At 35.6% G+C, this 26,267-nt stretch overlaps 1 protein-coding gene across 24 annotated transcripts in view; it reads left to right on the plus strand.

Annotated features, from left to right (window-relative positions):
* Nucleotides 1-26,267, plus strand: part of LOC114654324 (receptor-type tyrosine-protein phosphatase delta) — a 2,007,901-nt gene that overhangs the window by 1,929,185 nt on the left and 52,449 nt on the right. For all 24 annotated transcript variants that reach the window (XM_051929989.1, XM_051929990.1, XM_051929988.1 and 21 more), the window contains one exon: nt 19,780-19,903. In XM_051929989.1, the coding sequence (XP_051785949.1) occupies nt 19,780-19,903 (124 nt within the window). The remainder of the gene's footprint in view (nt 1-19,779; nt 19,904-26,267) is intronic.

Genomic DNA, 26,267 nt, shown 5'->3' on the forward strand with positions numbered 1-26,267 from the left:
ATTGCAAACGGCAGCGGAAGCGTTTCTATAAACTTAATTTAAACTTACTGTTTACACCATGCTTTGAAGATGCATAGTATGCGACATGTGTTTCGCCGTAATTGTGGGTCATCAGGAGTACACAGTCACTGCACTCCCATACGGGAATCGATCCTCGGACGTAGAGGCGAAGCCCCTAACGTTGTGCCACGGCGTGTGGTTCGTTCATTTGACAGCATGTAGATCGGGGTAATTACATTGCAGGCATTCGTAGTCTGATTCACAATCTGATTGTATGGGTGGTTACCTACCAGGTAACGCTTGTGGTTGGTGAGCAAGTCGGCTAACTTCTGCCACGGTGCCCTCTTTCAGTTGCGAGAAGCAGATCATACAATGGTTGAAATAGTTTAATATATATAGCAAAATCACCGCGCTTCGCAGGGGCGAATATGGTAATTGCGCGTCCCGTTTTGAATCAATACTGGACGGGATTTATCCCGTATTTTTTTTATAATTTTTTTTTAAAGCAGCGTCTCATGCAAATCATCCCACACGCATTTTATGAAGATGCCTCCTTTCCTACTTTTGATTGGGTAATACTTGATGTCATCGTTAGTTTGATTGGTGTTTTTAACTGTCCAGTGAGGAGGGCGTGTCTTTTAAGTACAGTCTGCAAAGTGTTGGCACTGACATGTTGCGTCAGCGGCATAGTTGAAGCCCCTAACGTTGCGGTCATCAAGTCGGCTAACATCCGCAATGTGCTGTCTTTCAGTTGCAAGAAGCAGATCATAGAATGGTTGAAACTGTTGCCCCTAACGTTGCGCCACGGCGTGTGCTTCGTTTATACCTCGTGTCTTCTCATTAAAGTTTTATCTTGCGAATATGTTATTGCAATCCGCAGCGGGAGCGTTTCTATAAACTTAATTTAAACTTACGTTTTACACCGTGCTTTGTTTCCCTTATGAACATGCTTGTATGCTTAACTCGCTCCGTTCTCAATTGTTTAATAAATTTTTTGCTCTTCGCTGTTTGCGGCTGTTCCTCCATTTCCCCCTACTTCGTTCTTTTATCTCGCGAATATGTTATTGCAATCCTTAACGGGAGCGTTTCAATAAACTGATTGAAAATAGTTTTGCATTTACCTTTTTAGTAAAAGGCGAGCTTTTAAGCCTGAGAAATCACCCCGTAAATGCACACGTTTAATTGGACATGTGTTAATATGTATGGTTACACAGTATTAAAAGACAGTGAACAACGTCAGTTACCTTTCTTCCCGCGTTTGATAAAAGGTGAGCTTTTAAGCCTCAGAAATCACCCCGTAAATGCACACGTTTAATTGCACATGTGTTAATATGTATGCTCACACAGTATTAAAAGACAGTCAAAAATTAACGTCATTTACCTTCGTTCCCGCGTGTGACTCGTGCTGTAAATGTCTTCCTTGTTTTTAGTTCACGTGATTACGTAGGAGGCGTGATGACGCGATACGTGACTCCGCCTCCTCCATTACAGTGTATGGACAAAAAATATGTTCCAGTTATGACCATTACGCTTTGAATTTCGAAATGAAACCTGCCTAACTTTTGTAAGTAAGCTGTAAGGAATGAGCCTGCCAAATTTCAGCCTTCCACCTACACGGGAAGTTGGAGAATTAGTGATGAGTCAGTCAGTCAGTCAGTGAGTGAGTCAGTCAGTGAGGGCTTTGCCTTTTATTATTATAGATATATGGTTGAAAATGGTTTACTGTCAAATAAATGCAAAGAGTACACGACACGTGTTTCGCCCTCATTCTGGGCTCATCAGGTGTACACACTCCACTGCACTCCCTCTCGGGAATCGAACCTCGGACGTCAGCGCCAGAGGCGATGCCCCTAACGTTGCGCCACGGCGTGTGGTTCGTTTATTGGACAGCATGTAGATCGGGGTAATTACATTCACGGCATTCGTAGTCTGTGTCACAATCTGACTGTATGGGTGGTTACCTACCAGGTAACGCTTGTGGTTGGCCAGCAATCTGCTAACATCCGCCACGGTGCCCTCCTGTATATATCAAGAGAGATGAACACTGAGTGCATATAAACATTTCCTGACAAGACAATTAACTAAACCAGACATCTCTCTTCATTTCTTATGCAACTTGCCAAACTACTGTATACTTTCTTGGTTTAGACGTGTTGTCAGGTAAACAAGGTACTTTAAAAAAGATTCACCTTATTAGCTGGATTCCTTATTTTAATGTGTAAAAATACACCCTTTTTGACATATTTGAAAAATTTGAAACATATAATTTTAAATGTAGTGGTATTGCGCAGAACAATAAGGGTTTTGGATAAATAGGAGAGTTGGGAAGTCTAGGTCTGTTATAAAGACTAAAAATAAACAGGACATTTATTTTATTATTAATTATTTGCTTAACATTACTTAGCTTGGTCATGCTTTTTTCAAATTGAAGTTCATGGCCCCTACAGGCCTTTATTTTATTTTCAGTATACTGTAAACTAACTTCTTAATTGGCTGCCAATTAAAGGGCTACATTTCAGTGTAATTCCACAGAACACACAGTCCTTAACATGAAAATGTGTAATCAATCATGTTGATTAGAGGACAAGTGAAGGTTTGAAGTGGGCACTTAGAAAAACAGGCTGTAAGAAAGCAAGTGAACAAATGTAGGTTATTACATTCAAAGCATAGACAGCTACTTTAATACACTAGCCTAATAGAGTAGAATATTGTTTAATAACATCATTCCCACATTAGACTATATCCACACTAGTTCATTTCCATTTAAAAATGCAGACATTAGTCCCTGTGTTTGCCTTTCATCCACAAATCCCCACCATTTTTAATCACTCAAAAACTCCAAAGCCTAATATACCTGAAAATGCCAGCTCGCTGTTATAAAAGTAAACTGTCAATAATGCATACTGTAATTGCTGTTACATACCTCTTCCTTGATTGTACCCTGCATATTACAAAGTCTCATTCCCTTATTGGTCACCATTACAGAAGAAAACCATTTTCTAATATAGCAGACATAGAGGAGTTGTTCTCCATGGCGTTTGTTGTGTTGCTTACCTTTATACATCTAAATTGCGTTTTGTACAATTTGAATGCTGCTTATACATGCAAAAGGCAAATAATTTACCTGTCACTACATTTTTGCAATTAATTTTATGTCCAGAGGCACTACTGTTTCCTGAAGGATTTTTCCCAGTGTAAGTGAACATCTATATTATATTCCTTTTTAAGTTGTTTTAGTGTGGACAAAGATACTTTCATAAACAATGTGTTCATTTTATGTGGACAGAGATTGCTTTTGTTTAAAAATTCTATTTTTAAATGAAAGCATAGTAGTGTGGATAAAGCCTAAATCACAGTGAAACAGGACACAAAACCAGACAAATGTGAATAAATTCAGTTGATACAAGAAGTCTATGGGACTCACAGAATTCCCCAATATGCCATACGCCATCTATTTTACAGAAGCAGCAGTACTTCCATAGGAACACTGATTTTCTGTTACATAAATTATAATCCAGATCTCACTTGCTACCGTGGCCTGTCTTCCATCAAGGGATGAACTCTGGCCCACATGTTTGCAGCTTTTCCACCAAACAAACACAAAAACAACTTAACAAGCGTGACTAAAAGAGGACAGTATTAGACTGGCAGTTATTATCTCTGTCAGTTAACTGGGGCAGTGCAGTCTCCATAGGTTGGACACAGTTACAGTATTAGACTGCTGGCAGGAGTGCATTCAAATCTGTGCTGGTGATGTGTGATGTGGCACAGCTGATAAATAATCCACAAGAAGGCATGTTGCTGCATTAAAGTCCACTAACCAGTACTGTTTGAGCTATAAAGTAAAAATACTTTACAAATTGTTGAGAGATTCCCTCTGTTTGATTATGTGTATGATGAGGGAGAAAATGAGTCAAGGAAAAGGGTATCAAGTAGAATGAGTTAGAAAAGAAATCCTTCCCAAACTATTGGACATGTTTATAAATAGTCATTTTCTAGCAGATTGGGTAGACTTGGATACGTAGTTCCCCACTTTCCGACATCATGGTGGGTTCTCCAACCCTCTACACTTTCCCAATGCCTCTCTATAAACTCTGGCCTATCTATTCGCCTATCTGCTTGACTTAACTCCCAAACTCTCCTAATCTCCTAATTAAAGACAAAAACTAAACTCTGGCAGGATATTGTCTTTTAATCTCACTTCAGAACCACACCTGTGGTTGCCAGGGCATATTGCCCTATTAACTACACTGTATCCCTAAGCTAATACTGTATTGTCATTTAAAGGGACAGGAGCCTTTGCCAAGTTTTGAACCACATGTTGGTGACGAAGAGAAGAATGTTACAATTTTACCCAACATTCTTGTTCTGCTCCCTTTCTGAGTACATTTTATAAATGCAGGGCTTATTGCCCCCGTTAGCCCATGTTAGCCCGCAGTTTTATTAAGGGAGACCAACAAGCTGTCACTGTGAGTTTTAATCCATCTGTTGGACCCTTCCTTACCCCAAAGCCTTGTACATGCCTCGTCTTTATTAAGCCAGAACATTTTGAACTTTCACCCAGTCATACTGTACTTTCTAATTTCTTTTAAATTATATTGATTAACTTGCAAAAGCATTTTTTATTTTCAGCTGTGTGTAGAAAGAACAACATTTTTAAACTTGTCTAATCTAATTTGAAGTTATATTGGTCCCTGGCCTGCACTGATATCATTGGTTGCACTGAATGCATCGGAGCCACCTATGTTCATGACCCACATTGGCAATCAAACACAGTCAATTTACAGTCATGAAAATTAACTCACGTCTTTGTGCTGGGGGAGGAAAAACAGTGTGCGCTGGGAAAACACAAACAGACACAGGGAGTACTCTACAGAAAGAGTGACTGGGCACTGGTTTTTTGAGTCAGCTTGAATAAGCATTGTACTACTTACATACATACTTACTTACATGCAGTGTCATTGTTATTGCTTATAGTCACTGTCAGACTTACATCTCGAAACAACTCATAACAAGTGTTAGATGGAATGCAAGTCCTCAAGAGAATCACAGTGCGTAACTACTTACAATGTTATTTCTGAGTTTTCGCACTGAATCCAACTCACATATTGCAAGTGGTTTAAGTTTAGTGTTATTTCGGCAGCCATTCGACAACAACTCCAGAACGAGAATAGGAGCACAGCACAAAATTAAACACCCATATACAAAAACCCTTTTAACTCACTTGCAGTGAGCCCCTTTTAGAAGTTCACTGCAATTTAATAAATGAATTGATTTTGCTTCAAAACTGGCCTTTTTATTTATATTTTTCTTTCATGTATTTCACCTGCATTTTGGGTAATAATAAAATATGCCATTCAGACCTGACAATTATTTGATATGTTTTCCAGTTACATAGCACAGCTGATGACATCACTTAACATAACAAAACCTTTGCTTATTTGAGCAGCACTGGAAAAATATCAATAATGTTTGTTTGGTTTTTCTCAGACTTTAACAAAAGCACAGAATTTTATGAGGGCAGAGTTTCTTCTGCCTTCTTTGTTAACAGCAACCACCTATTCATTTTGTTTTCATTTCATCCTTGGTAGGTTTCTTTGACAGCATTCTTAAACTGTGAAAGTGTAAATTTTGTGTCCATCTGAAGATATTGATTTCTACTTCTCTCCACTTAAAAGAGGTGAAAAGATATCTTGTCTATTTTCCTATATAATTTAATAGTAACGCTTTATGGCTAAGCTTAAATCATCGCTAACTATTGAAAAAAGATTATATACAGTAGGTATATAGGATCAATCAAAATATTGATGAAAAGTAACTGCAACAAAAATAAAATACAAATGGTTCCCCTTAATAAAAGAGTCAGTTGCTTTATCTGATACATTGCTCTGTCAGACATACTTCTGTTGGGCAGCTTTGATCTTTTTTGACCAATTTGCCAGCCATTTACAACAGCAAGAGAAGGTAAGGAGACTTTAAAAAACATAAAAAAGAGGAAGTTTACAATAAGCAATGTCAGAAATGTCAGACATAGCAAATATTTTGTTTCATTTTTTATTTCTGCCAAAAGATGCTGCGGGAGTATTTGTTGATTTGTCACTGGTGCCAGTGCTACTTGAACACAATGCCACTCAGCAAGAGCAAGCCAGCACTTTTGAGATTTGTCTGCCAATTGATTCCATTAATCTGCCACTATGAAATGTGTGTATATTAGATCAGGTTTCAGTATAGATTTATATGATGTTTTTATAAAGACATTCAGAATTTTATAAGGCATGGAATAATGCATATATGAAAAACATGATGAAAAGATCAGTGTATAAATTTAATAAGGAATTTACTTTGTTTTTCTTTGTGTATTTTTAAATAAAGTTTTTATACAAGTTGTTCTTATATTATCTTCAATCAATAAATGTAAAATGAAATACAATGAGTGGAAATGCTCAAAGAAATTTCTGTGTTTTCCATGAAGACAATTACAAGCAATACTGTAGTTGCACATTTCACTCACATAGGATCTTACATGTTAGATTATTTTGTGATTCTAGATTGAGTAGGTTTTTTCTTATACCATATGCTTCAGGGATTGAATTTGCAGGTGGCACAGGTACGAAAAAAGACAAGACAACCAGCATTCACAGATACTAAAGAGATACAGAAATACTGCAAACTGGTTTGTGGGATGGCTTACTGCTAGAAAACACAGAAGCTCAACCTGCTGTGGCTTCGTCAGCTGAATGACCAGAAGACACTAAGCAAGCAACTGAACAGAATAAATAGTTGCCACTTGCTTAGATGGCTGGCTGAACAGGGTAGAATTGTTTCCTCACAAAGACACAGGAACAGCTTCCCAGGACAGAGATTTGCCACTCAGAAAGACATTGTCATCTTTTCTAAACAAGACAGCCATTGTTCAGGGCGAGACACTCAGGATCTCAGGACAAAAAGGCCAGTCTTCAGCAAAACACAGTTGGCTTCTCCAGACAAGAGAGCCATCAGTTTGAGATCCACATGGCTTCATACAACATAACAGCTACATCTCAGCAAGGCATACTTGGTTTAGCAGGAGCAAAAAAGCTAACACCTGGCCCAGTGTTGCTCAGAGGATAAAAGTAAATACTAAACTAGATTTATCCTTGACTTTCTACCCAATCCGTAGCCCAGGTCCGTTTTACCAACAAAACTTACTCCCAATGCAAATGAAAAGGGTTTATTTTTTATTAATTTTTGTTTACTTAGAGAAGCAGTCTCTCACCAGACAAACAGCACATGAGCCATCACTCATAAACACAGATGGCAGAACATACAATAAATTTCTTAAACCAAACAAATGTCAACAAATGCGTCTAAAACTCCCAAGATCCTGACATGTATGACACCGTATTGAATAGCTCATACAGCTTAAATTCATAAATCACTAACCATCTTAAATAAATATTCAAGATTTTGTTTTCTCTGTAAACTCTACTAAACATTTAAGCATAAAGTGTGTATTGCAAATTTTGAGCCCTAGTCTGTCCATCAATTTGTTGAGTTTATTACTAAATGATAGTAATAATTTACTACTATACTGTTTGCTTCCCGGGCCCTCCCTGTGTGGAGTTTGCATGTTCTCCCCATGTCTGCATGGGTTTCCTCCAGGTGCTCCGGTTTCCTTCCACAGTCCAAAGACATGCAGGGTATGTGCATTGTTGTGTGACTGCCCTGTGGAGGGCTGGCACCCTGCCTGGGGATTTGTTCCTGCCTTGCGCCCTGTGCTGGCTGGGATTGGCTCCAGCAGACCCCCGTGACCCTGTGTTAGGATATAGAGGGATGGAGACTGACTGACTGACTTTACTTTACTACTATACTTTGCTATAAGTTTAATGCAGGTGTTACCTGGTGTTTTTTTTTTTTTGTAATTTTTCAACTAGGAGTCATTTGTTTGTTTTAATTATTTACTATTAATAATTTTAAAAATAAAATGCCAACACTTAATTCATTTGTTAGTTTTATTATGTATTACATTTACTTTAAAGTGGATCAGATTCTAGGGAAAAAATTAAAATCCATACATCTTTAATCAGGTCCTAGATAGCACAACAAAACAGTTCTTTATGGCATGTTACTGTACATGGACAGACATCATTGATGGAGCCGCTTGGGGGGATTGTAAACTGTCAGTCAGCTCCTCATATGTTAGTGTGATGAACTAAACACTAAAACCGCCATTGGGTGCACACTGTGAAATTTTCTGTATAAAAAAATAATTGCTATCCTCTAGCATTGTGCTTTCATTTACTTATTGAATAGAAGTCTTAATCTGCTCAGTTATGACCGTTAACATTTTCAGACAGTCCAGAATGCTTCCATGTAATTTTAATTTTAACATACACATAATCTGGAATTTTTTTTATTAGTTAGAATTGGCTAAGCTCAGAATAAAGTGACCAATCAAATTATAGTTTAAAGTGATGCACCAAGTTATTTCAAACAATCAAACAATTCTTGAGTCTGTCTTAACCAAAACCAAATTGGTTTATATTTCAATCATTGAGCAAAATAAAGGATTGAGTTCAACAAATTATGCAAGAAAATTCAATGCTTACCTTGGGCACTAGAGTTCAACAAAGCCACATTTCAGGGTTATAAATATTATCATCTTGGTCATTTATGAGCATTTATTAATGTAGTGTCCAATCTAGTGGTGCAGTCAGTGTGTAAAGTTATCCGATGTTCATTGACCACTAAGAAAACCTGTTTTTTTTATTTTCTAATTCTCATTTGAAGTGTAATTGACATTTAAAAGCAGGAAATTAGCTGGAACATTTTTTAAACACATGAGGGATGGAAATCTGGCAGTTTTTATCAATCTTTTGTGACTTTGGAACCCTTTTTAAATTCACTGATGATCCACATACAGAAGCTGAAAAACCCTGGGGGTTGAAATGATCGCAAATGGAAGAAACAAGTGTGGTTAGAGACAGGGAAAAATATCACAAGCACTTCAGTGGAAAGGTTTAGGTGTGACGCTTTGATTTCAGCACATCTCAGTAGCTGAAACAGCATTTTTTAATCATGTGCCTGCAACCAAGTGATGGCCACACCGGCAACAATCTTGCAGTAGGCATGCGTGAAAGTTCTGTGCATAGCTGCTGCAGCTCTGTGAAGTCACACTTGCTTCATAAAGCATCATGAGGTGCTTGGAAAAAACATTTAATTAAGCCAGCCGCACAGAGAATTTGTAGGAAAATATTTGCTGAAAATTTTGCTGATTAACACAATTTATTGCTTTCCATTTAGTTTTACTTTTCAGATTTGTTTACAGTTTTTGATTAACTCCATCTTTGTTTTTGGTAAAGGGCTAAAAACTAACATTATTTTCCATAAATAAATCATAAGTAAATCACATTAGACAATTTTACATAAATCAATCATTTTTAAGTAGTAGTAAAAATATGATTTTGTCTCCCTCCACGATTATTTGCAAAAGTTTCCACAGCAAGCGATATCAGCTGTTGCTAGGAATAATTTGGCATACAATGATAACCTGATGAGCTTTAAGGCTGATTTGTACTTCTGCATCAAGCCTACGTCTATGTCTATGGCTATGCCATAGTCCTTATAGCATATGGAGTATTTAGGAGGTAGCTTGATGCACACCTCCTAAAAAAGTGCCCATGTATTGCGTAGACGCAAACCCTATACATACCCCTACAACTGTGATTAGCCAGTTTGGTAACTGTGTATTTCCTAAAATACATCTCCATTTGTCTTCAGGTTTGGAATAATTTGAGGGAGAAATGAGTGATGTGTCTGTATTCTTTAACCATGCATCTGTATTTAAGTAGACTTTATCATTTTGTCTTCAGAGTAGTCCTTTATTCTCACATACAATCTGATGAACTGACCAAAAGTATAGCAAGGGCATGTACATGAAGTGAAAATGCAACATAGAGGATGTTAATGTGCAGATATGTGGCATAATATGCAGAGGGTGATATCGTAAAAAAACATAAGAAAATAACTAATTTTGAAAATTAGTGAACATGACTAGTTAAGGATTATTTTGGATTTTACCAGATTTTATTGTTTCACAAATGTAAGTCTTAAATTGAAAGGTTGTGGCACTCCCTATGCTATTAAAGGAGAAAAGAAACAAAATCTCTGATTCCTGAAGAAACCACTCCTTTGTGTAGACACGCATACATAAGCCCTCATGCAGTCAGTTATCATTAAACATGGCATAATAAGTTGAATGAAGTCCACCATTGTATGGTTTTTAAAAATGATTTACATTGTCACAGTTACTTTAATTATTTAGACACAGCATTGCGATCATAACTGAGATAATGGTTTTGAGGAGCACCAATCAAAAAGGGTTTAATGATATTTGGCTAAATGTACAACCAACAGCCATGTTTGTTATAAACAAACGAATAACAATTGTACATATTCCAATTTTTGCAAAAAATGAATGTCTTAACATAACATTCTCGATTCTGCTGTGCACATTGGTATTAAAATTTATGACAAATTCATTTTATATACTGTTCTGTGATATATGATCCAAATATTATAAGTTGTGCTTTTTAACAAAAGTATTCTTCTTTGCTATGACAGTAACATAGAAGCATTATGGATTATAGCTTAGAATTAAAATAAATAAAGAAAAAGTGGAGGTTAAAATCCTGCTTATTATTTGTATCTAATACAATCTAATTAATAAACATTAAATCTTTAGAGGTTTAAGATTGTTTTATCGAGTAGCAGTTTTAAATACTACTTTGAAGATAAACCCATCCTTAATATTATTCAGTGACATAATTGGAAAAACCTCCTTATTCTCAGAATGCCCCGGGTCAAATTCAATCAAGATGGCATACTGCACGAACACATGGTATAGCTGCTGTGAGAAATAATTAGGTTTAAAATGTCATAAGCAAGTTAGATGTTGATCTAACAAAAGTTAATCATAAAATATAGTGAACACTCCATGCGTACAAATTTTCTGGGAACATAACTGAACAGACATGGCCATATAGTTAAAATGACATCCAAAAATAGAACAAAAGATCAAGAGAAAAATGTGGAAAAAAAGGCCAGACTACTCCCTAATATGCACTGAAAAGGCTAAATGCCACAGAGAAAGCAAAAAACAGAGTTGTTTTTCTTATCTTGTCCAGAGGGTACATTATATCTGTAAAATAATCTACAATAAATCCTATAAATCAAGCATACTTTTTAAAAATGAATATTAAAGCCATTATTCTTAATTTTGATTTATGCAGTTAACACGATTAAGAATGAATTATGTCATAAATCAAATTCATGTAGTATTGAAAAACCAAAGGTTTAGTAAAGATTAAATGATTAAATGTAACCTGCTTTACAATTAAGTGAAGAGCAAATGATATGTTTTAAGAAATATGAGAAATATGAGGTCATATGTTTATTTAAACACATTGCTTAAGTATGACACTGTCAACTTAAGATGTATTAATGAAATTAAATTATTTATGTAGTTAGTTCAGTCAGTATTTTCCAAGCTGACATGTCGCTGTTTTAGCTATGAAAGCAGAGCTGCTGTAGGTTCTGCACAACACTCTTTGAAGCCATACCAGGTAATCTGCAGCTCAAGGCACCTTCTGTTGCTGACTGGAAAACAAGAAAATCTCCAAAATAAGTAACAGAACTGTTGCATTCACATAAATAGTACTTGTGTTTGTTTTCCTTAATTCAAAGAACTGTTCCAGTAATTAATGTGGTTGGCATTTCAATTATCATGTAGAGAAGATGAATAATTGCATTTTTTAAATTTTTTAAAAATATAATTACAAGGTTGCATTTTTGGGTGTTTCATTTGTGAGACTATATTATTAATTTTTTAAGTTTTGGTGATAATATATTGCCTTTAAAACAAAATTTATTTGTGCATCCTTTTTGACAAAGGCTGGCAGTAATACAGCTTTTAGTTTAGTTCTTCATAAACTTTTGAATTTTTTGGATATGTGGAAATTTCTTCTTTATTCTTAATTTTCTCTTTTCTTTTTCATCATCTAAAAATTCCAAAGATTTTATCAACTATATTGGCATCTCTAAATTGTGCATATATGGGTGGATGTCAGTATGAGTTGGTTGCAAGGAGCTTCCGACTTATCCAAATAGGTTTCTGAATTTATTTTTGTTGTTATCAAACTAGGTTTTAAATCTTTGTACCACTGTATTATAAAATGGGTGGATTTCAGTGTTTAATACAATAAAAACAAGAGCCTTTCATAATTCAGAGCTTTAGGCCTAAAAGATCCACATTGGGTACTTACTTCTATATCTAATACATGCAGGTTTTTTTTTTTATTATATCAAATACAAGTTTTTTTTTCAGGTGTCTTAACTACAGCCACCTTTAGCCAACTAACTGTATTTACTAAACACTTAATTAATCACAAGCTGAGCAGCAAGTCATTTAGCTCATCAGTCAGTCGACCAGTCTTTATTGTATGTACTGTTTCACCTTGCAATAATTACCGGACATAAACATGATATGCATGTGGTGTAAGAGTAGATTCAGACAGTTCCAAAAGAGTTGCTTTAGAATACTTCAAAAGTAAAAGAAAGTGAAAACGAAGCATCACTGATGAAATGTAAAGTGAAGGTAGCATAAAATGGATGTCATATTATTAGGGCATTGCCAAAATACAGTAGTGTAACCTGTAGTTTATGTTGTTGCTTTGCATGAAAGTCACAAAATGTAAGAGTTCAGTTTTAGTATAATTTGAAGATCTTCGGAAAACAATTATTTATGAATGCTTTGAAATTACTTCAGTTTTTGAGTTTTAGAGCTTATTTTGTGCAGGAAATTACAGCCTTATGAAAAAGTGTGAACAAATAGGTGTCTTCAGCAAAAATGATCAGAAGGTTCTGAAGTTGTGCACGCCACGTCAGCTGACCCCGAGGCTTCATTCCCCTAATGGGATATGAGAGGTCAAAGTTACTCTTCACAAATCTTCAAAAAATGATGATCAGTAATATAGGCAGGTAGAGGGTAATTTTATGCTATTTCAAGGTTGCTGATCACGAATATGATAATATTTTTGATATTTGATTTTTTACCAGTGATCCTAGCCATCTAAGAGTCACTTGCAGAAGATTAAAAATGATAAATCTCAAACATAGGCATGTGGGGTATTGTTTTAGAATGTTTCAGGTTCAGTGATTATGAATCTGATTTTATTTTTGATCCATTACTAGGGATCTAGCAAACTGTTGAACTCTATCAGAGGGTGAGAAATGACAAATTTCTTTTACATGAAAAATATTTTGACTTTAAACTTTTAAATTAAAGCACACATTTCAATATTTCAAATATCTGACACAACTCTTCTTGTTTACTTTGCATTTCTACTTCATGTAATAAATCATTAGATTTCTTTTAAATACTTTGAATTAGAACAGCTTATGCTAATTCACTTTTTGTAGATTTTAAATTTACGAAGTTACATTGTGTACTCTTACTAGTTTATTTTTGGAAACAGCATTGCATGGTTATTTTAAAATGAGTTCATCAAGAACACAGGTACACAGTGGGAAATTTATTAAGGGTAAGTTTCACACAAATATTTATAACTTTTTCTTTAAACAGAGATCCATAGACAGATGGAATAAATTACCAAGTAGTGTGGTAAACAATAGGACTTTAGGGACCTTCAAAACTGGAGTTGATGATATCTTTAAGGATTAAGTGGATAGGAATGGCAAGCTTTGTTGGGCGGAATGGCCTGTTCTCATCTAGTTTGTTCTAATGCTCTAATAAATAAACAAAGATTCATTGTAGTGATTATTGAATTGTACATCTCGGGCTTGCACAAAGTTGATTGAAACACCCGTTCTTTCTAAATGTTTTGGAGAGTGGCACAACAATATAGAACAGTTTCCTTTGCTGTGCAGAGAGCTGAGAAAATAACAAAACTCCAACACATTTGAATGGAAATGTGAAATTTATGTGTTCATTCTGTGTGTACCAAATATTGTCTGTCTCTGAAGCATACTTAGAATTGCAGTCTCTATGACTGCCATTATTATTGCCAAAGTGATTGTTATAGCAACAAAATAACAAAAAACATCATATGGCTCAATTCCAAACTTTCTGCACGTGATAGAAAATGATTCCAATTATTTTTTTCGTACTAGAGTATTTTATTTAAACACAAAATAACAACCAGATACATCCTGAATAGCACATGAAAACACATTAACCTATTGGTGTTAAGGCACAAAAAATCCTTGGAAAATGAAAATATATTAAGGTGTGTCTCTCTATATGCATAGGTATAAATTTAGTCTAAGAGCTGTTATTTTCTTTAGCCCTTCACTTACTTTTGCTCATAACTGCTTGCAGTTTGAAATCATTAATAAATCCCCAAATTTTGGTGTTCAATCTAATATAAAGCTTAAACTATATTAATTCTCCCCCTTCAAAAATACCTCAAACCTTAACAGAAAAGAGTCTGTGTTTTTATACTTCTGTTACTTTTAAGTAGTTTATACTCAAGTTCTCTGATTGTAGGATTCAGCAAAAAAAACAATCTTTTAAGATTACTTCTAAATCAAGAATCTGGGACACTTCTTGAGAAATGTAAAATTGGGTTACTTAATTCATGATTGGATATTCCTGATTTTTAACATCCAATCATCAGAGCTGAAATAGAAGGCATTACTTACCACATTTTCTGATTTTAATAGTTCTTATGGGTTCTTCTGGAACTGGTTATGCAATTAATCCAGTGAAGTTATCCAATTGAACAATCACACTAAGAGAAATGCCCAATCAGGATTTCCACAGATAAAATATGTTACATAAAACCAGCCAAGTTTAATCTATTTTGGGACTCATCAATATTTTTAGCAAAAATAAACTTTTCCGTTAATTTAGTAGAGCCAACATTAATCTCATGTTAAGAGTAGAAATAACTGATTCAGATAATTAGTGAACCTCAAATTACTATCATTATCCTTCAGTCAAAAACAACCGTGCATATTGTGTCATCTCTGCTAGTGTTGGAGCAGCATCTTAATATCTGATGTGACTGATGCAGCAATTGCAGTCTCTGTTGCAGAGGTAACACAGGTTTGAGATCTCAGTTCTGTTGGAGTTACAGAGTTCCTTCCTAAATGCCCATTTGTCTTCTGCTGTATTTTCCCTTCTTGTTCTGTCTTGAAGTGCTACTTCAAGGCAGTTTTACATTTGGTGCTGTTGACTACATGCTCTTCCCTGGAGTCGGTATCAATGCCTGGTGCTTTTATGTCTCGCTTGCAGACATGCTTGAGGTCCTGAGGACATGCCCTTGTAGATGTGCTTAGCCAGTGTTACTTTTGCCAAATGTCATCTTATCATAAATGATGTCCTTTGGTATGTCTGAGTAGTGTACACATGCTGGGCAAGTTGGCGCCGAAGAGAACTTTGTTATTAAGAAGTTTGTCTCGTCAGAGGAAGCATAGCATATGGAAGTATTGAGCCAGTTCTCCTGTTTGACATACATTGTCCGTTTGTTGCTCCCCTACAAAAGTGTACTAGTGACATAAGCTTATATACTGCCATTTTGTTCTTTATTGAAAGCTTGGGGTTTTCATAGATGCATGTGGTAAGGTGAGCAAGGGCTGTGCCAGCCTTCTCGATGCATTCCTAATATCTTCATCTAGGGAGGTGTCGATGATGGTGGAGCCCAGATAAGTAAACTGATGGACAACCTCCAGCTCATAGGTGGCAACTGTGATGGCTGGTGGTATACTGACAGTCTGCACAATAACACTGTTCTTCTTCAGATTGATAGTCAGCCAGTACTCCCTGGGTGCTTTGGAGAAATTACTGATTATCTGGAGGTACTCCTGTGTGTGAGTCACAATTGACACATCAGTGGTAAACAGCATTTGTCTTACATTCTTTAGTTTTGGCTAGCAGGTTGGCAAGCAATCCACAAAAACTTAACTTGTCTTACAGCGCTTACTCAATATTGCTTTTATAATATTAGCTTGGGACTCAATTGCAGTATGTACAATATATTGTATGACATTGTATTCATCTTTATATATCATGTTTGATGTTTCCATTGTTTCACCAGCTCTGCCCACTACCAGCTTTCAGAAAAAACAGTGAAGTTAAAGATTAACACCCAAGCCATTATCATTAACTTCATTGTGCAATTAGAATGGTTCTGACAAATCACTCAGATAAAACAGATAAATGCATAATTTATTTCTTTTTTTACTTGTGCCCCCCTTGAAGTCACAACCCAGCTCTTCAAACTGTAGTAATACTTATTGCTTTCAAAATTCCATGGTTTGGGCAAGATATTTTCACTTTTGTTAAGGGCAACAAATAAACTGGAACAAGCAATGTGTATTAGGTAAATGCTAGAATGAAAGAGTATATTTCGGTTTATACAGTACAGTATATGCTATTGTTTATGAAAAATGTATTCTATTTACTAACAGATAATCTATATATATATCATTCTTTTCGCATTTGAAACGGAAATCACGTATGACCACAGAGAAACAGGAAAAACTTTCTTAATAAACCTGATTCTTGCCGAGAGAGCGAATGGTGACATAGCTCTGGCTATAGCGTCATGGGGAATCGCTTCTACATTATTAGATGGAGGCCGTACAGCACATTCAGCATTGCAATTACCATTAAACCTCGCTCACAATGAAAATCCAATTTGTAACATACGCAAGGGCTCTGGAAAGGCAAAAGTCTTGCAACATTAAAAGATAATAGTTTGGGATGAGTGCACCATGGCACATGAAAGATCTTATGAAGACTTGAACCGAACAATGCAAGATCTCAGAGATCCTACCAAAATAATGGGAGGTGCTGTCGTTTTACTCGCAGGAGATTTTCGTCAAACATTACCAGTTATTCCACGAGGGACACCAGCAGATGAACTCAACGCGTGTTTAAAATCCATGCTTCTCCCACGGTCAGTTATATGTCGCGTGTTCTCGGGTAGGTACACCAGAAAATGTATACATTTATGCACGTAATTGGCAAACAGAAAATGTAGTATACCCGAAAGCACTGCAGTAGTACTCAATGTATCTTTACTTCTTAAATGTTAATGTTTTACTGTTTAATAATTTATACGTTTCTTATATGTTATTCAAATTCTTTTATCAAAACACCAGTAACGGCGCACTGCACGATAACATTCAGTGAATACACTTGACTTGAGCATTCATAGTATTCATCCTCTTTCTCTGTACGTTTAGCATTCATTTGCTCAGAGGTTGAAGTGCTTGCTGCTTCCTGAGCAGCTCTTCTTTACTCCACCCTAGCGGCCCGCTGCTTCTCCTTTCGTCAACATCTTTTCGCGTTAAAACTCATTAATTAGTTTTTGTGTTGCAATTACTTAGTACGTTTTCTTTAACCTTTCACTTAATCTGGCACTTAAGTCTTCAATCTGCCTCAAGAATGATTAGCGAAGGTGGTAGGGAATGAGAACGGCGCCCGTACGCATCCACCTCACGGCCGCCCTGCTGCACTCTGCCGAGAGTTGATTCTACAATAAAATAAAATAAAGATAAAAAGAGTAATAAAATCTTCACCCCGAAAGCGGATAGTAGATGTCACGTAGTATATGTGTACCAAATTTCAAGTCAATAGGTGAAACGGTTTGCGAGCTACAGGTGATTTAAAATCCTGGACAGACAAATGAACAGCCACATAAGCGTATTATAGAAGAAGATTTTACTGTTTAATAATTTATATTTATATGCAATGTGCTTCTTATATATTACTTCATATTCTCATATGATAATGGTGTTAATAATGTTGTTTATATTGATTTCTATGTTATTGTAAGTGCTCTTTATTTGTTGAAAAATAAAATTGGCAATTAACAAACTTATTTTATAAATACTGCATTTTATTTTTTTCCCTTGCACTCAGTGAGCGAAGCCACTGGTTAATCAGCTAGTTTGCCTATAAAAATATCCTCAAAGTCTGCTTTTTTAACTTACGTAAAACAGTGATTAAATCTGATAAACAAATAGGCAGTGATTGAGTCTAGGTCAGTTGTTGCCTGAAATAATTGTAATCAGTCCAACAAAGTAAAAATTGCAAGTAGATTAACACAAATAATAGTGTCCGTCAGTGAGAAGCCTTTACTTAGTAAATGTACTTGTTATCAAATGCCAAATCCAACCTGAAATTTTATTGTGGTCATCACATATGGACCTTAACTGGTATAATTTCAAACTCAATGTGCGTTCAGTTGCAGCACTTACAGCATATGACTGAGCTTGCATATCCTTTGTCTCATTAGAAAGAGAACCACCACCAAATGTGAACCCTTCAGAGCAGGGCATTGCTAACTTTCAGTGCACTAATTATGCACTGTAATTATCATTCAAACACTCCTTCAGCAAATAGCAATACTTACTATAGTGTGTGATGGTTTCTCCAAATGTCTGGTTTGATTATTCTGTTTTTTGGTAAATAAAACGTTTTTAGAATTCATAAAGAGCATCATCTCTCATATTTCTCGAATTCTTTTAAATGAGACTGTCAGATGGCATCTTCTTCTAAGGATTATAATATGTCTTTATTTATTTTTCCAGTAAAATGAGTAAAGACTATGCAATCAGCACTACTTGTTCACTGCAACCGGTAAAGTTTGCTCAGAGGTTCATAGTTCCAAATAAGTTTCCACGGTCTCTCTAAATCAAGTTCATCAGAGTTTGTTTTTCCTGGGGATCATCACCACCAAGCTGGCATTGATCTCTCACTGGAAAGTCCCTCATGCTTTCTGTGCTGATTCTTGGAAATCTTCTTTCTATGACCTGATTCTTCTTGAGCTCTTGGCATTGAGGATCAACGGCGCATCTGGCTCTAATATCAGGAAATGGCTCTCAGTCACCAATCTTGTGGGTGACTGGATGTTTGTGGGTCTGTGATGACATAAGCTCACCCTCCACGTTCCCTTTTCTTTTTTTGGTCTGACTGTGGTCTACTGCTCTGTTTTCTCACGCAGGCATCATTTACTCATCTTCTCTGTTTTGAATATTACTGTTCCTCACAGGTTAGGGGTATTTGTGTATAGTCCTGTTTCTTTATATATTTGATTTTTCTCTTCAAAATCATTTGATTGTAAAAAAATACTTCCACATAATGATTGAACTGTTTTATTCTTGCATTAGTATGTTATTTATGGGCTGTACAGTGGGCAGCACTATTGTTGCACACCTCTAGAGGCCTTGATCCAAAGCACAGCTAGCTAGAGCACTTTCTATATTGTGTGAATTCTGTCTCTCTGTAGTTGTGTTTCCTCCAACATCCTAAACTGTCCTGGTTAGCTTTTTTGGCCAAGTGGGTGTGTGAGTAGGTCTACCCAGCGATTGACTGGAGCTCCTTCCAGGTTTAGCTCCCACCTTGTGCTCACTGCTGATTTGGATGTGCATGTTGGATTTTAGCCACTGTTAAATAACTTTGGAAAATCTGTTAATTGTCTATCTATTCATGTTATCTTGTTCTATAATAATGAAAAAGAGGCCTTTTTGTGTTACATTATGATTATCACTATGAAATAACTTTGTATTATTCTGCTTATGAGCCAAGTTTTGTTTGAATTGCTTTAATTCATACATATATTAAGTGCAAATTTAAAATGTACTATAAGAACAACTATATATCCATATAATTTTTGTTATTTCCTTTTTTAAAAAAGCAAAAAAAAAATCATATGTTCATTGATAAACATTACAAAAAACAGGTTTTGTAACATTTCATTTTCTTTGTAGTCTATTGATCCTGGACAGCAGTTCACCTGGGAGCACTCCAACTTAGAAGTTAATAAACCAAAGAACAGATACGCCAATGTCATTGCATATGACCATTCCAGAGTACTGCTTTCTGCAATTGAAGGTGAGTCCTTTCTGGCATAAACCATTAGCTCATCACTTCATAGCTTAAATTCCTTGTCAGAAAGTAACTGTGCTTTAAGGCAAATAGATGTCGCTGCCTTCAGCTTCAACCAATTATAGCTTTGCCTATTACAATGACCAGAAGCTTATTTTTTTTTAGTTCAACCAGCATTGCATTTCTAATTTATTACAAAATTGTGTTTTATTTCTGTGTACTCTGTAGCTATTTAACTCACATTATAACTCACATGCACTAACCAAGGTCAGTTTTAGTTTTGCATGTTTTATGAAAGTGACCAACTTGAATATACTGTATATATGTCATTGCTTCAAAAGATAAACAAATAATTTTTAATTAACCCATTAAAGTGGTTATCAGCATCTTTTCAATAAATGTGCTGCAAAGAGTTTTTATATTATACATCTACAGGGAGGCAAAAAATGGTATGTACACATTGGTTAAGTACTGGGGCAGCTCATTTTTTTTGTATTTACAATAGCTAGAAATAGACAGAATCACTAGAATATATTTTTAAAAAATCATGACCTTACTTTTTAGCAGTCCAAGGGAACCATGAGGAAGTGACCTCTCACTAACAATTTCAGAAAAGAAATGAGATTTAGCCATTTATGAAATAAATTCTAATTGATATGTGCCAAGTACACTATAATTCACTTAAATTGTTCATTATTCACATATATCTTGTCTGAAATTTCCCAAAAGTACCCAGGATAAGATCTAATCTTTGAGTGATGTCATTGAACGACTACACCACTACATCACACGTTCTGGGAATGTCCTACTTTTAAACCATTTAGAGAAAAACTATTTCTATATATCCTATATAGCCTTGGATTTAAAATCACCTCTAACACCTTAACAGAAGCATTTGGAATTAGCCGAAATAGGATAAGAGTGTGCTATGGAAATTAAGTTGTAATACCATATACCACATTACCTGCAAAAAGATTTATTTTGCTTAACTGGAAGAATCCCAGTCAACCTTATATAGTTCAATAGGTATGCAAGGTACCATATTGTTTCAAATTGGAAAAAATCAAGTGTCTGTTCAGAATTTTTTCAGAACCTGGCCAGAACTTATTAATTTAATATTAATGTGATCATACTGGGCCTGTGTTGAACGTTTGTATCTTGCTTGTTTTTGGATCCTATTTAAAGAACCATTTTAGAATGGGCTCTGTAATTTTATAGCTCTTTTTTGTTGAGTGGAGGTTGAGCGCTAATTTCTGGATTGTCTGGAACATACTGTTGTAGTTGCAAAGTTAAAGTTATTTACACTTGATCAAGTTGTGTTTTTATTATTATGTGTTCTTTCTGAAATAAAAGCTTCTTGTTTAAGTAATCATTTATTAGTGCTCAAAATTAATTACTACGAAGCTGTTTCATTCCAGTCTGTGTTAACCCTCTTCCATGGGCCTCATGCATAACGCTGTGCGTAGAATTCACACTATAACATGACGTAAGCACAAAAGCCGAAATGTGCTTACGCACAGAAAAATCCAGATGCAAGAATCTGTGCATTCGCCAACTTCCGCGTTCTTCCGCTACATAAATCCCGCTCAGCGTGGAAATAAACGCACGTGCACGCACCTGCTGTCCTGCCCCAACTCCTCCCAGAATTATGCCTCTTTGAATATGCAAATCAATATAAATAGCCCTTAAGCCCAGCGTTCTGTGAAAAGGCAATGGCAAAAGTACGAGGAAAAATAGAAGAATTTTAATGAATACCAAATGGAGGCAAAGAAAAACGTACTATTTGTTGGTTTAAACAGTTATATAAGAAACAAAAGGAAGTTGATCGAGTGACATAGCGTGTCGGAGAAACTCGAAAGCTCAAGTTCACAAAGTCGCACAGTGCCCGAAATAAAAAAAGTTGTCACAAATCAAAGTCGGCGTGAAAAGGCGACTCATAGCCCACCGTCTGAGTGTCATGAAAGCTTATTAGGGTACAGTGAAAAAAAAGGGGCACAGTGTGAAAAAAGCACGAAATGTCAACTTTAATCTTGAAATTGCCACTTTAATCACGTAGTTTATTTTGTCATTAAAGTAGAACATCATAAACTTCATCTTAAAATCGTTTAATTTACTAGTTTCTCAAATCCCATCGTAACTAAAGTAGCACATTAAATGCTTTGTTTTGTATTTGATCTTATATGTGCTCTATGTGCCCGAATCACTACGTGCTTTTCCTCCAACAGGAAACAGAATCCATTACGTTCGTAATATTACAGCTCTCTGAGTAATTAAAATATTGAGAAGTATATGTGATACCATTTTCATGATGATATGAGTTAAAGCATGTTATTAAACATGGGAACACGGTGGTGCAGTGATTGTTCATGTCTTACAGCAAGATGGTTGCTGCGCCATGCACGACCTTCAATGAAATGCTTTATTAGAGAAGTACTGTCTTTTTCAAACGTACTAACCCCCAATTCCTGTCCTTACTTTTCTTTCTTCAAATACCCAATCGCCACACAATCAGCTCTGTAATAGACGTTAAGCCATTTGTAAGCTTAGAACGCCGATTCTTCAAAACTTTTAAGGAACATCGAAATATATCCGTATTGTTTAATTATTCTATCCATCTATCCTTCCAGTGTCGCGCCAGCTACAGCATGAAAACAGCGCGAGGCAGGAACAAACCGTGAACGAAGCTCAAGCTCGCTAGTGCTGCGGCACCGTGTACTTAAAGTTAAAGTTTTATCTGTATAATATAATCAACATATTTTGCTGCATTTCATCTTAAAAATGATATCGTCATCATATGTAAATACACGCTTTATAAAGTGGCTCAGCTTGTGCAATATTATAACTGTATCATAAGAATACAATTACCTCACGGTAACTTGCAAGTACAAACAGTTCTACAAGGAGCACTTGATGGACTGATTGAGTGTGTGTATAGTTCTTGGGATAAAACTGTTGGTGAACTGCGAGGTCCGAACAGGAAAGGCTGTGAAGCATTGGTCAGATGAGAGCAGTTCAATTAGAAAATGGCTGAGGCAGCGAGTGCTTGATGCTGTATACCGATAATTCTCTTTCCGATCACTGTAGATCTGTGATTCACACTCAGATGCAGTGATATACTGTAAATACTCCGAGTGGTGCAGTGAGAGTAATATGGAAAAAGATGATCCGCTGTGGCAACCCCTAACGGGAGCAGCTGACAGAAGAAGAAGGAGGTGCAGTGAGAGTAACAACGCTAAAGCAGTTATGGTATTTAGAATAGTTTGACCATTCTGTGGACCATTATATTGTTACAGGTTAATTACAATCAGATGCATTAAACTTATGAACGATATGCGGTTAATTTCAGTGTATTTGATAAAGCCGCCGTAGTGGATGTGGATCTAAGAAAGGGTAACCACACAGGAAAAGTAGTACTGCTTTGACGCTGGGTGCCGCCAGTCTGCAAAACCAAGCGGAGAACTTGCATACGACAGGGTAGGAGGTACCGTGGAAAAGTGCGTGGCTTTACACCAAGTGTAGGTTTTATACATCGCGATTTGAACATGGAAACGTTCTTACGCAACATTTCCATGCGTACGCACCGTATATACATGAGGCCCCAGGTAGCTATTTTCAAACTAAATTAAGTTTTAACTGGTACTGCAAAATCCAGGCTAGAGCTCTATGAAAGAGCTGTATTAAACAGGAATAACCTTGTTTGTTAAGAGACACCAAAATATGCAAGTTATAATGTCTACAAGCAAGAGTTATCATTCAGTGCCACCAAAGAAACATATGGCTGGGTGAGACACTGAGCCTATGCACTTCAGAAACATCTAATGTGTTTTGCTGGTCATTTTCTATTTTGAATTATCAGTGTGGCACTAAGCAAGTCACTTCACCTACCTGTGTTCCAATTGGAAAAAGAAAAGAAATGTAACCAATTGTATCTCAAAACGTTGTAACTCGGTTTGGATAAAGGTGTCAGCCAAATAAATAAATGTAAAAAAATACTATAGTTTACTTGCTTGAACTTTTTTTCCCTTGACAGTTTTATTTATGCTTGATTCTCTACATGTGTATTCACCAGTTTTTTATTGATTATAAAATACAGAAGTTTGCTTTTAAATTTATTTTGAATTTTAAGTTTTAAAATTAAAATACAAATGATACAACTAATTTTTATAGTTCGTCAAGATTTTTTTCTGCCTTGTGTTCTATCAGAGGTGGATCAGCCAAGGCAGCATTGTTGGGGGAGGTGGAAGTGCTCATCAAATCTGGAAGTTGCCCTCTGAGATGAAACGCCTCATTTGCAAAGATGTCTAGGGGATGTAAAGATTTATGTGAGCAAGCTGATAAAGATATAATGGTGCATGTCTGTTCTTTTGCTTTAGAAAATAACTAAGACCTTATCTTAATTCTTCCTACGTCCTTGTGCTCTGCTCATCAGTTTTTAGACCTTGCTTTTTTAACTGTACTCTCTGCAGACTATTTCTATTGCCCCTTGACCTGGCATCTTTAATTGCAAAACATGTACAGTATACAATCCAGTCTGCAGTAAATACAATCTGTTCTAGCCCAAAGTTTTCTTTTTTTAAGCAGTGATACTCTCAATTGACTCCCCAGAATGTTAGCTAGCAGTTGAAAAAATCACTGATGAGGGTGGCATATTAATTTCTTCTTAGAGAAATTGTTAAAACTTTCCCCGGTGGCCGAATATTATTTTAGAGTTGTGTATTGCTTTTTCTGTTACTTTTTTATTTAAAGCTTAATTGCATCAATTATGCAAGGTATTTATAGGATTAAAAGTTTGTGCCTGGCACTGCAAGTGTGTGTCAGCTGTGTTTGTTTCATTGTCACCATAGGAACAGACCATCAGTAACGTTTTCCTGGTTTCCAATCAGTTAACACTCAACGGATCGGGCAATTTCTAAGTCTTTTGATGTCTGATTTTACTTTGTTTATTTATACTTTTGGAAAATGATAAATGAATAAGGTCCTTTTTGGTGCAGTCTCATTTTATCATAAAATTAACTCTTTTGTGGGCTGAAATGGCTTCACACTCTTTTTTAGGGGAATGAACAATTTAGCTGCTTCTTTTGAATGTTCCAGAGAAGAAAATCTGTCCAGACGAGATAACTGCAATAAAAAGCTATGCTAAACTAGGTTTTTTTGGCAAAGCAGCTCTATTAAATAAAAATGAATGCAAACAAGAAAAAAGAATAAACCTATACAGAAAGTAACAATAATTGCTATATGAAAATGTTGAATTCCAGGCCCCTGGAGGAAAGAAAACATTGTATTGTTGTCCTCCAAAACGTTAATGATACAGAAATGTGAAAGGGAAACTTTGGCATAAAGCAAAGTGTTTGATATGATAGACAATAGGTAATGTACAAATTTTGTTTATGTCTCCTGTACAACTGAAAAGATTTGACAAATTTCATTACCACCTGAAAATTATTTCTTAATTGAGTGTCTCCTAATTTATATTTTAAATGAGTGCTGTCTCTCCTTTTGTTAAGAGTTTCTGTGATTTTCATGTCTTTGTTCTAATTAGAAAACAAAAACATTTCAATTGGTGAACCATTCAGGTTGAATTTAAACTAATTAAAATGAATGCAACAGTCTATCAATTTGCCACCATGAAGAACTGCTCATTTGGGTTCTATTTTAGTTGCTGTATTTTTTGTTTGTATTTCAAGAAACAGATGTTACGACTAAGTAAAATATAATCAAAGAATTTAAGAAATAAAGAATGTAATGCAAAAAGACGAACAGTAAATCAGTACACCTTAGTTAAAAGTAGTTCAGCTGAAAGCTACAGTATCTGAAACACCAAATGATTTTTTTCTAAAAATTAATTATTTATTTATGTGATGTGGGATGGATCCACATCTGAGATCCATATGATAATGAATGTCAATTTGAAACTTGAGCTAAAACTGGTCATTTATCCTGCCTGTAATCTAAATGAAAAAATTATGAAAGCAAACATTTGCAATGTGTCATGATCTTATAAGTTGTCCTTGATCAAATTATATTTCAGGCAAGGAATAATGAATAATTATTATTTTTATTTTAATGTGTATGTATTTTACATGAAAGAAGAACAATTTGACCTTTTTCATATTCTTTTGTAAGGTCTGTGTAAATTGTGATATTATAGGTTTTTACTTACATTGTTAAATTAGTTTTAGTTTAAATTATAGCATTTTATAAAGCACATTCCTGTGTTAAATTTGTCAGACAAATTCAAAGTTCAATATTTATTATAATATTTATGTATGTAGTTTAATTGGTGTACTTCTGTTGGTCAGAGAATTGTCAGTTTCCTACCCCCCCAAACCTTAAAACCCATACAGTAGGCGGACGTGAAAGCCATGAAGAT

The sequence above is a fragment of the Erpetoichthys calabaricus genome, chromosome 7, assembly GCF_900747795.2.
Source record: "Erpetoichthys calabaricus chromosome 7, fErpCal1.3, whole genome shotgun sequence".
Taxonomy (NCBI): Eukaryota; Metazoa; Chordata; class Cladistia; order Polypteriformes; family Polypteridae; genus Erpetoichthys; species Erpetoichthys calabaricus.